The sequence below is a fragment of the Doryrhamphus excisus genome, linkage group LG3 (assembly GCF_037039965.1).
Source record: "Doryrhamphus excisus strain RoL-2023G ecotype Guam linkage group LG3, RoL_Dexc_Guam_v1.1, whole genome shotgun sequence".
Taxonomy (NCBI): domain Eukaryota; kingdom Metazoa; phylum Chordata; class Actinopteri; order Syngnathiformes; family Syngnathidae; genus Doryrhamphus; species Doryrhamphus excisus.
In genome coordinates, this window is record NC_136359.1 from 21715814 (window position 1) to 21728325 (window position 12512).

The 12512-nt window shown below is 41.9% G+C and overlaps 1 protein-coding gene across 14 annotated transcripts in view; it reads left to right on the top strand.

Annotated features, from left to right (window-relative positions):
* fbrsl1 (fibrosin-like 1) overlaps positions 1-12512 on the top strand; it is a 331034-nt gene that overhangs the window by 298638 nt on the left and 19884 nt on the right. For all 14 annotated transcript variants that reach the window (XM_058069507.2, XM_078789180.1, XM_078789182.1 and 11 more), the window contains 2 exons: positions 8598-9009; positions 9529-9785. In XM_058069507.2, coding sequence (XP_057925490.2) covers positions 8598-9009; positions 9529-9785 — 669 coding nt within the window. The remainder of the gene's footprint in view (positions 1-8597; positions 9010-9528; positions 9786-12512) is intronic.

The following is a 12512-nucleotide window of genomic DNA, read 5'->3' on the forward strand; positions in this document are numbered from 1 at the left end:
GCACGCTCGCTCCGCTCTGATTGATCACCCTCCCAAGTACTTCCGGACTACTGCCGAGCCCCAGTTAATTATTAGTAATTATGTGGGTATATGAGTTGATAATAACTGAATGAATAAAGCCTTTGGAGAGCTACTTAAAAAGTGGTTAGGAGCTACCAGTCGCTCATGCGCTACTGGCTGGAGACCCCTGACTTACTGTGAATGAAGTCAAAGAGTAGTAAAGTAGGTCTGCGTTTGCTAACTACAGACATAGTGCGTCCTACATAATACAAGGCGAGAGTGTGCTGCCTTTGGCTTCAGCAACAGTTTGGCGAATATTTCACGTTCATGTTCACAAAAACAGACCCATGTGAAATGCCGTTGACAGATGAAAATGCTTTTCTCTTGCTGGCAATCACCAACTCCAACCACTTCTTGTCTTAGCTTGCCTCATGGAAAGATTTCCTAGGAGCATAGCTAACAACCGTAAACAGAGCAAAGCAGAGCTGTAGGGAGGGCAGTGCTAGAGTGTATCTGGCCTACAGTGCATGACCATATAAGGAAACTTGGCTCTCTGTGACATCACAAACAGCCAGTGTTAGAAAAAGCTCTCTGAAACCGAGCGTTCAGAGCCTTGCCAAACTTTTTTCAGGGCTCACTTCCAAATGGCCAAGCCTCATTATCTGAAACTTTGGCATCATTTATCACGAATACAACAATCTAACGACATTAATAAGTCCCCTTTAAAAATTTAGCTGTTCTAGTCTTAAAAAATTCCTTTGCTGTGCAGTAGTACTTAGTGGTACATGTGCCTTTAACGACAAAAGTTGGCCTTTGAGTTTTGATCACCAGGGTGTTCTGGTCGAAATGCGACACTGCAACATGTTAACATTAAAAGAAGAAATGTGACAGCTGGTCGGTATTTATGAGATGTTTGTTCAGAATAACAGATACAAAATATAGCTCCCTCAACATTCCTGGCTTTCAAAGGTTATTATTTGTCATCATGACAATGACTGCTTTACAAGGCGTGAAGGTGAGTAACCCAGGTACACAGTGATACACTCACTCACTACATATAATACCTGTATGTCAGCAAAGGTGTTTGTCCAAGCCATTTCTTGTTCTTGGCACTAAATTACAATGGCTGCCGATGTCAAAACAATGAAAGTATGGTGAATGGTAAGGAGCTGTCAGTTTCTGATTGTTTTGCTTTCAAAGTGGGGATTGAAAATGGAGACGTAGGCGGAGGTAAAGCAAAACATGCAGGCGCTTTCAGTCCACTGTCATGCCACTTAGGATTTGTTGATGGATTTTCACCCAACCGTTTCCCTTCCATTGAGAAGTAATCAGTACGGCGGTGAAAGATAATATTATATCCACTTAGAGGCATGTGGGTTTTGTGCGTGTTCATACATGAAGCAAGGCTGGAAAGCAACATTTCTGTTGACATTGCTGAGCAGTCATGCTCTCCATCTCTGTTTGGACTTGTAGGCAACGCTCCACTTCTTTGTACGCCTTACGCCTCGGTCTCTTTCGGTCTTTACTACCTTTTTTCTTTCCATTCTGTGAGCCAGCTGGTGGGCTAATAGTGGATGCTTTCCTGTGGAGGACCAAAGTGATACAGCGAAGGCGTTATGAAAGCTTAAGTAAAGCTGACATGCTGCTGAAGAACTACATCCCACACGGATATCACGGCAGCCTGTGGAGAGATTCTGAAACAGTCTTGAAGAAATGACAGACGCAGGGAAGTCGCCGCTGACCTCCTTACCGCTGTGCTATGATATAGGAGGCAATAGTTAAGTCCTTTATATTGGAAGCGGCAGGCACCGTCTCCAGTCACCTTCATAATTGCAGCACCGTGCCCACTGCCGTAATCAATTGAGACAGCTGTCGCTGCGGCGTTCAAGTCCATTGAGCAGGCGTGTCATGCTAATTAATGAAATGATAAGCCAGTGCTTGCCGCATTTAACAAATAAGTCCTAAAGACTCCCCAACCTTTCAGACCAAATTTATCCCACTGGCTGTGCGTTCACAGTGGCCTCAGGGTATGAGGGGGGTCACTGGGGTCAGTGATGGGTCAGTGGCAGTCAATAGGGTCAAATTCCAGACTGGCAGGGTGGGCCGTGTCAGAAGAACCATTAGACTTGAGCTTTTTTTGTTGAAAGTATGAGGATGTCCACCCTTTTATTGAGGAGAGCCCAGTGGCAGTGACCTAAGATGACCCATCAATGTTCAGAGGAAGCTGAGACTGATGGTGATGTCCTCAGGAGCGCATCAGAGCTTCCGGGGGAGGGGGAATCAGGGACGAGCAGGCAAGTGAAGGGAGTGTGAAGGTTTATTGCTTTGCTACAACACTTCATCGGGAGGGTTAATGAAGGTTTAACATTGCTTTTAAACCCACTGGACTGTGTGTGATATAAGACGATTTGGACAGTTAACATCTACACCCCTTTCGCTATATCTCGCTCTTCCCTGAGCTAAATATGTTCTTCCCCTACCCCTCCCACATATGCACCATGTGAGCTGGATGGAACGTGTGTTTTGTACCATATGGCTGCAGTTTGAATTGGGATCTGATATGAGCCTGGAAAGCGGACTCATCCCAGCTTGAGCCGCCAGCTCTCTGAAAATGAACATTAGATTCCCAATTTATGCCTTGGCTTTGACTGTAAACGTGTTACAGCTTAACACCCATCCCCGATCCTGCTGCTCATCCACTGCTTTTGTCTGATGCCGCAAGAAGAGAAAAAGAAATCATTGAAATGTGCCAGCTGTCGCTTCTTTTTTGCTATCTTGGACAGATTTTGTCTGGTCCATTGTCCTATTAACATAAATGAGTCATTTGCAAACAAAATAAAATAAACATTGCCTCTGTGTTTTCCGGGAAATACATTTCTCTCATTATATTATTACAGTCGGTGCACAATTTCCTTTCCTATAGACTGTGATGTAAGTCGAATTTTGATGTAAGTTAAAGCGGTCTTAAAGGGACACACTTCCTGAATCAACATAAGGCTACAGTGTTGATTCTGGTCTTCCAGCCAGACCATAAGGAACCTTTCTATTTCAATAATAAGACCACTATGTTGCTTAGTTATCACTGTCTCTTTCATAGGAGCAGATTTTTTTTTTTTACATGGTCAAAGATGCAATCTTTATCCTTAATGATAGACGCCACAGTCGAACGGTTAAGATGGCCAATATGCATATTTTCACTTCTTTTCTCAGCGCACTGCCACCACCTGTAGTAGAGTCGGTAACCTGTTCTTCTGATTCTAAATAATTTTGCTAAGAATACCCATGCCTTTCATAAAAAAAAAAAAAAAGCTCATGGCAATGAAATGCGGATTAGAAAGGCGCCAGATTCCTTCCTTCTGCCAGTAGCTCAGCTTTGTGCAGATTTCTTGCCGAGAGAGGAACAAAAACTAAATCATTGAGAGCTCATCCTTCAAGCAGCAGGAGAATATTCTGCGGCAGAGACAGCATGGCGTACATAGATCATGCCATCGACCAACGTCTTTCAGTTCTTATCCTGCTTCATTTAAATATGTCTATGGCCTTGTTTTATCAGTGCAACCATGACGGGAGTCAACCACAGTGTTTGCTTACTAAATGAAAACACCCGGTGGCCTTAAACCTCTGCTAACACTCTGCCTTCCCACCCGCCCTTTTAAAAAAAGGAATCATTTCCATACGGCTGTATCTAATCTGAAAAAAAAAGCTATTTGCATACAGGTTGTGTTTCCCTGGCTTTTGTACGTACTGGCATCGGTGTCAACATTGGGCAAGTAATTTATGGAACACACTTATTTGCATGCTCAGCTTTTGTTTGTGAGGGTTTTAGTTTGAAGGCGTATGAATTATTCTTCAGAGACCTCGGCCTCATTCATGAGGTCATCGAGTCCATTTTGCAGGTAGCCAGGTGTGTGTTGGAAATAGATTAGAATTCACTTCAAAGGCAATGGTTTTCAAAGACAACTGTTTTGGTATTCGAAGCAGGTGGGTGTGCAATGCTGCCCTTTGGGCTGTCTGCTTTTTGTTTTTTATATGGAATGTGTCAGCCTTTCGATCAAGGGTCTCAAACATGTGGCCCGCGGGCCAAATGTGGCCCGCAGGACACTAGTTTGAGGCCCCCGCCTTGATATGAAAGTTTAATGTTAGTGCGGCCCGTGTAAGTTTGATATGGATGCTGTATGGTATCATGTACCCAGAAAAAATTATTACGTTTGATTAATGTTCATGTTAAAGGTTAAATAACTGTTAATAGTTATCCTCCCTATCCGTGTGGAAGTGGTAAGTTTTTGGCTATTTAAGTTTAAAGGAAATAACTTGAAGGCTACCGTTTAGGTCGCTAGCTCTCTAGTTTGCGAGTTAGCACGTGTCTCAAGACCCCGCAGTTGCGCAATATGTTGTAAATAAAAAAAGTATAAATGTGACTATAGTCGTGTTTTGTCATGTCTACAGGGCTCTAATAATGCTTATGTTTATTTATTTTTCACCTTTTTTTGTGTAGAAAAATAAAAATTAAGATATTTGAGAACAGTGGAATGTTTTATCAGAGCTTTTCTTGTAGAAAATCGAAACCAAAGCAAAGTTTATTAATTTTTCTGTTTTTAATAAATGCATTTTTTGGGGGTTTTTTTTGGAAAACCTGATGCGGCCCAGTCTCGCCCAGACCCTAGCTCCAGTGGCCCCCAAGTAAATTGAGTTTGAGACCCCTGCTTTAGATTGATCTGGTGGTCACGGGGGGAGGACCTGTTCAATCAACGATGCTGGCAATCAGCCTATCCAAAACCACATCGTGCCAAACCTTTCACAATTTCATGTTGAAAAATATATTACAGCGACACCGCAATGGACTGGATTGCAGGCTCTCCAGATGTACCACAGAGATAATTGAGGTCACAAGTGAAGGGTATGGAGGCAGGAACAGCTGTGTAGCAACACTGGGTTCACGTCTCCCGCTGGACGCATTCGTCATTTCAAGGGAAGCCCGCTGGCCTGTCATCCGTCTGCTCCTTTAGTCTGTCCTCCTAATCTTCCCACCCCTCCTACACCAGGCACGCGCATACAAGGCAAAGGCCCAATTCCCCTGTGTAAGAAGCACCATAGCAACAACTATAAAAAGATCAATACAAGGATGAGATGTCATCTGGTAAGCAGACTTGCAACATCCCCCATGGGACTGTCCTGCCCCCTCTTCCCAAAGCACTAACCCAGCTCACAGGAAGGGTGAGGGTGAATGTACGAGGGGTATCCTCCAACCTGTGTTACCCACTCTTGCCGTCTGCTCAGGTTTGCTGAACAGGGCTTCAAACAGCATGTAGACACACTTGTTTGGCATTTTTATCACACGACCGCCAGCGGCGGCCTCGTTGTTTCTCTCAGTAAGTGAGTGGAGGCAAAGTGTGTTCCCTCCCCGAGAAACAGAGGAACACAACAATGCTGAATTTAACACTTTGTTGAAAATGCTTGGAACTCTACTTGACAGTTGTGAGGTTTGGCAGTGAGGAGTTTTGTTTTGTTTTGTTGGGAAAAAAAACAGCAGTTGTTGTCTTCTAAAATTCTCCTAAAGAGACTTGTAAGAGACATGTATTTGTGTTCACTGCACTCTTGCTGATGTAATGATACGCCGTAGGAATGAAGCAATGAAGCATACAAGCGTATTTGAGTCAAACTACATGCTGAGTACGATAAATTCATACATGTTGGCAGGTCTGCACTAATATTGAAAGGCGACTGGAGCCTATCCCAGCTCTCTTCGGGCAAGAGGCGGGGTACACCCTGAACTGGTGGCCAGCCAATCACAGGGCACATATAGACAAACAACCATTCACACTCACATTCATACCTATGGACAATTTGGAGTCGCCAGTTAACCTCCCCGGAGAAAACCCACGCATGCACGGGGAGAACATGCAAATTCCACACAGAGATGGCCGAGGGTGGGATTGAACTCGGGTCTCCTAACTGTGAGGTCTGAGCGCTAACCACTCGACCGCCGTGCAACCCAGTATAAATATTTTTTCCATCAAAATAGTAGTCATGCCAAAATGTTGCGTTGCTGCTGGATGTTTCTTTTCTCTCCCAAAAGAGGAAGGTATAAAAGAACAAAAGACGTCCGCCTTGAGTTCTTTGCAGTGATCATTGTATGGTGCAAACCAAAAGCTATGGCCAATCCTACATTTATCCACATGTACAATAAAACAGGCTATAAAAACCCTTTACACTCATTAAGATCATTAAGAAATTAGTAAAAAAATGTTTTAAATAAGCAACTGCAGAGTAATTTACCCTTACGTATGTCTGTGCAACATTAATTGTTCCGGCTATTGGTCCGTTTACAAACTGGAGACAAACAATGAGTGTTAAAATCCAGTTTTTTCACAGCTTCTGTGCCAAAAGTCTTGCATTTTTGTCTGCTTTTAGGGACACCACCCTGGCTTGTGGAGATGCACTGGAATGTACACTTCCTGTGCACCATGTATGAACTCGATACGCAGTTTTACCGAAAGCGTACAATTGACGATAATAAATTAACTAGTTTTTCACCTCACTACCAAGTTTTGAGGTTGGGCTGACTGTCGAAGACATTGTCAAGCAGACGCTCGTCTCACAGCGCATTCTTATGGTGTATTCAAGAAATGCAAAGTGTGACATTTTGGCATACACCCTGGACTGGTCGCCAGCCAATCACAGGGCACATATAGACAAACAACCATTCACACTCACATTCATATCTATGGACAATTTGGATTAACTTAGCATGTTTTTGGAATGTGGGAGGAAACCGGAGTACCCGGAGAAAACCGGCGAAAACATGCAAACTGAGTGGGATTGAACTTGGGTCTCCTAGCTGTGAGGTCTGCGCGCTAACCACTCAACCGTCGTGCAGCCCCACTTTGGGTAATGAGAAAAATAATTTCAAATACGATTTGAAACAAATGTTTTGTGATAAAAGAAATGTTCGGGATCTACTTACAATATTACTAATATTCACTTAAACAGTGTACTGCATTGTACTATTACATTTCATTCCTCTCAACGTATGTACTATATGTTGCAAAAGAAAACAAAGAAAACAAATTTAATTTTATCATCTTATCTCTTTTGGTTTTCAGATACTTAACCATTGTTGCATGTGTGAATAGATGGGCATGAACCAGAACCTATTTTTTGTCTGCCCCCCCCCCCCCGTTGTGTGACTGTGCCTGCCTTTCTGTGAGTGTCTTTCCATGTAGAGTGTTTTTAATGAGGGGCATGTTGGTCGTGGTAGATGCTGTACCTCCTTACCTCCATTAGAGCCCATTAGAATCATCATTAGGATATTCCAGCGCTCAGTGCGAATTCACAGCATTGCTATTAGAAATGCCTTTCATATCTTTGGTTAGGACTCGTTTTCTCTATCGCTCGCCTTGCATTGTGTCTGGAAGAGCATGTTGCCAAGGCAACATCGCCCAACATTTTGGTAAAGGACATTTGCTTTTTTGAGTGCCTTTGTCATAGTCTCCATTATTATCTTGACAGTTTAATTCATTGACCACACCCTATTTAATTTGTAAGCCTGAACTCACAATTTCAGCATTAACATTTCTCCGGTGTTGTTTATGAGCACGAATGGGGGCAGAGCAAATTTAAAAAAAAAAAAAAAAGAGCAGCACTTACTGTTAACCAAGGTGTTAATAGGGACTGCATCTTCGGTTTATAGTTCGCATGTCAATTTGTCACTGATTTTTTTTTTTTTTTGTGCCAGATTTCTTCTCTTTCGTGACTGTGCTTTTTAGATATATTTGATTGATCTTAAAATAAATCCCACCCTCAGAGTTAATTTCAGACCGTACCATCTCACCAAACTCCTTTTGCTTTTCTGTTCACAAGACTGCCAAATGTATGTCATTAAGATTTGTAAGGGCTTATTATTAATAAGTGAAAGGTGTATAGACATGACATTTTCTGCCGCTTCCCATGCTTAAAGTGCACATAATTACAACATTCAATTACAGCAATTTAAGAAGGAAAATTGGCTCGAGTGCTGATTGCACTGTGGAATTAGGCTACGTAAAAAGAGAAGACACATTGCAGTAGTTCTCAAGAGTACAGCTGCGGTTTCCAAAATCTGCAGAAAGATCATGTAGGAAGGAAGAGGGACGGAGAGGACAAGATAACGGGGCCGTATGTCTCCTTGCTGCACAATTGAAACATAATTATTTCATGCCAGATTGTGTGCTCAGCAAAGGCCCGAATGGGGTACACATTTAACTTTAATTAGCTGTGATTTATTCATACTGACTAGATGGCAAGGAGAAATTGGATCATCTGATTATAGTCAAGCATGAAAATGACCTGATTAAACACTTAACGAAACCTGAAGGAGGGACACATAAGGAATGTTGGGAAGGGGAAAGTGAGCATTTTTTTTCGACCATCAGGGATTTTTGATGGTCCTCTTCCGAGACACAGCAACACACCGTTCTTCTGGACTCTGATATGATGTTTTTCCATAGAGCTTAAAAGTTTAGATTATCTGTGTAATGTGCTGTAAATGAACAGGAAAACAGAGATTGCAAGCCAGTCTATAAATTATTTTCTTACACAAGCTGTTTGTCTCTCCTCAGGTGTGCAAGCGAATGAGAGTCCTGAGTCTAAGACTTGTAGTTCAGCCAAAGTGTCTGTGCTCCAGCGCAGCCAAGAGCAGAACAACAGTGAGGTGCCGTTTGCTCCTCCGCTGCCCAGCCCCACCCCAGCCTCGGCGCCTACGGGCTCCCCAGCCCCCGCTGCAGCAGCAGCGCCCCCAGAGCCGCCTCGATCTTTCCTCCCCACTCCGCCTCCTCTCGGAATCAAGAGGGAGCTCCAAGCTCCACCCCCTGTCCCTTCCCCTTCCCTGCTGAGGGCGCCACCCCAGCTCCACCCTCCTCACCTCCACTCACAGCAAGAACCCTGTCCTCATCCACCCCCTCAGCACCACACCCGGCCGATCATCAGCCATCAGGTGCACCACCCGCTGCAGTATAGCCTTCACGATATAAGGTACGTTTTACCTCAAGTCTCCTGTCAAATAAAGGATATTTTCCAACACAATAATTGTAACATACAGTAGGTGAGTGGAATACGGATACACAATTCCTTTCTTTGTCTATGTGAGCGGGAAGATCAATGTAATAAACCATGACATGTTCCAACCTGATTTAATGTAGTCAATGTGACAGATACTGTAAAATCATACACAATACAGTATTGACTTTTTTTCATGTGGAAATTGATTTTCTGCCACCCGTGAAGATATACAGTTTTTCATTTAACTATTTCCCCCTTCATAATGGCCGTGTACATTTTTCCCCTCACAGAGATCCTCTGAAAGAGTCTTTTATTAAGAAAGCATTCTTACAGTATCAGAACCTAGTGTCAATTCTTTATTATGACACACATCAAGTCATACTGTACATAACACGTGCAGATGAAATCAGCTGCACAAAGTACAACAGATGAATTGCATCATGCTACGATGTCACTGAATTGTCTTTTATTCCGTGTCAACTTCATCTTCAGCCACCAGAGCGGTCCAATTCTTCCTAAACATCACCTCGGACCATCTCCACACCACCCAATCAGTGGGCTGCCATCCTCAGCCCCCGCCTTGCCTCTGTCCATAGCCAACCTCTCTACCTCGCACTATTCTTCCCTGCGGAGCCCGGCACATCGCCATTCGGCCATGTTTGCAACCCCGGCCACTCTGCCTCCACCACCGACCTTACCTACCAACAGCTTAGTGGTGCCTGGCCACCCTGCGGGTACCCCCTACCCAGGTAATGCTGCAAACACCTCAAACAGACAAAGCGTAGTATAAATACATCATGTATTAAAGAGTGCTAGCATCACTTAAGTATAACAGCGCTAATACAATTACTTGTTAATCACGATTAACCTGACCTTATTTAGGGAAAATAAATATTTAGGGAACTAATATTCACTATATAGTATCTAGTAGACATAATAAGAGACATAAATAAAACTTGTGCTTGTGTGTGTCGCAGTAAATATGTTCTGTGTGGACGACGGGAAGTGACATTGTTGGTTCAGAGTTGTTTTAGCATGTCATGGGTTACTGTCACAACAGTAGCCTCTGTTATTATTAGAGCTGATCAAGGATTAAAATCAGATTAAGCACATTTGTCACTGATTAATCATGATTAATCACGTTTAACTGATTAATCATGATTAATCATCTGATTAATCATGCATGCACTGAATATATCAAGCTAAAATGCACCACACCAGTTTATTTGTATAACACTAGTCTGTTTAATAGTCGTAGAACATCTTATGAGCAATAAGGTGTTGCGTTCACAGACATCATGTCATTTAAGGTAAATGTAATTTTTGTGGTTTCCAGCATACTTAAATGTGGCAAATTGTACATCTGAATTATCACCTTCGGTGCCAGAGTTTATTTTCAAGACAATATTCAGTTTTGATCTTACTATTTCAAAAGGTTGTATCTGGAAAATGGTTACACATTAAAGGCGTACTGGAAATGAGAAAGGAAATCATCAGTTTGTGATGGGAGTAAATTCACTCATCTAATGCATGTTATGACATCACCAGGCTCAGGAATGGTCAGATTTTTGTCTCACGACACCCAACAAGCTCATCAAAATGTCTGATCCACTTGTCATGTTGTTCTTTGCCTGTCACACAAACACAGCCACCACCATCATCATCATCATCATTTACAGCGGAATCTTGAACTGCCTTCTCCACTATTAGAAGTGCTGCACAATCTGGCACTGCTATTCCAAAATGCACATTTTTTTAAATATGTTTTTCTATATATCTGTTTATTTCCACACACACACTATTATTAAGCCATGTCTATGATGTTCGGGATGTCACTGAACACATCTCAAGTGGTTGTAATGAGGATGAAGGAACTAGGGACGTGTTGGTTGGAGATACATACAGTATATGGTGTTGGAATTGTACTACTGTGTGTGTTCAGCTAAGAATGAAGTTATTAAACAGTGGCAGGCTATTTTTGACACATGCGAAATCTCAATTCTTGACGAAAAACATTATCAGCAAGCCTATCCCAGCTGTCTTTGGGCGAGAGGCGGGCTACACCCTGGACTGGTCGCCAGCCAATCACAGGGCACATATAGACAAACAACCATTCACACTCACATTCATACCTATGGACAATTTGGAGTCGTCAATTAACCTAGCATGTTTTTGGAATGTGGGAGAAAACCCACACAGACAAACTCTACACTGAGATTCAAACGCAGGTCTTCCCGATCTCCTGACGGTGTGGCCAACATGCCAACCACTCTCCACCGTGCAGAGATCCATTGTATAATGCATTGTCATAATTCCAAAAAAATTGACTGATTCCTGTCATCAGTCATACGTTTTATGATTAATTATGATTAATTGACAAATCAATGATTAATCGATTATCCATATAATCAACAACTATTTTGGTATTCCATTAATCATTTTAGGATTTAAAAATATAAATGTCCTCCGATTTCATCTAAATACTTCCTTAGTCATCCATGAATCCATATATCTTTGTTTTTTAAGCAAAACAACATATTCACACACATCAGCTTTGACTTTGGAAAAACTGTTGAAAACAGTTTCAACTTTACAATGCTCTAATTAATCAATCATTATTGACACTATAATTTACTTGTAATTTATATCAAAATACACAACAAACCTGATTTGATATCAGTGTCACTTCCCTGGCTCTTTTATTTTTTTTTCCATTCATCCAAACGTATAAAAAGTTAATTAATTGACTGTACTACTTTTAAAATTCATGCTAAACCTTCACAGGCTTGTTACTTACTTAGTACTACTAATATTGTCAATGGTGTGAAATGACATTACATTACATTCATTACATTTCCTCCCATATTCATAATGACCAAGTCAGGAAGACGTAAGTTGCATAGGTCACAAATCGACTGGTGAGTTGCAAAGTAAGTACATAAAAAGAAAAGGAATGCTTGGTTGAGTTGACCTTGACCTTAATTCCTTCAAACAACTAGAAAAGCAATCGTGAACTTATTGACTTCCTGTACATCCCTTGCAAGATCGGCCATGCGGCCCAATGTACTCATTTGAGTTTGCTAAATGAACGAGCCTTGCAGGATGCCGTAGTACGGTGTAGACTAAGTATGGCTCGATTTGGAGTTGTATGATCCAAGATGGCTGGATATACAGTACAAGCAATGCTGGGAATATCATCCCACATGTGTATTAATACCACAAGATTCAGTATATGCAATAGTTGTAAGATAACTGAATCAGTGTACGAGAAGCAAGGCAAAATTATCACGGAAAATCAAACCATATATACATTATCTTTGATGTGAAATATCAAGATTATCAGAAACTTTCATCTGTGTTCAGAAGTCATACCAAATTAACATATCTTCATGCAAATCCTATAATTTAGCGGTCGTAGAAATGTCTGGAGCATTAGCTCCATAACAAGTGGACAATCATCAAAGCTGGAGAAAAGG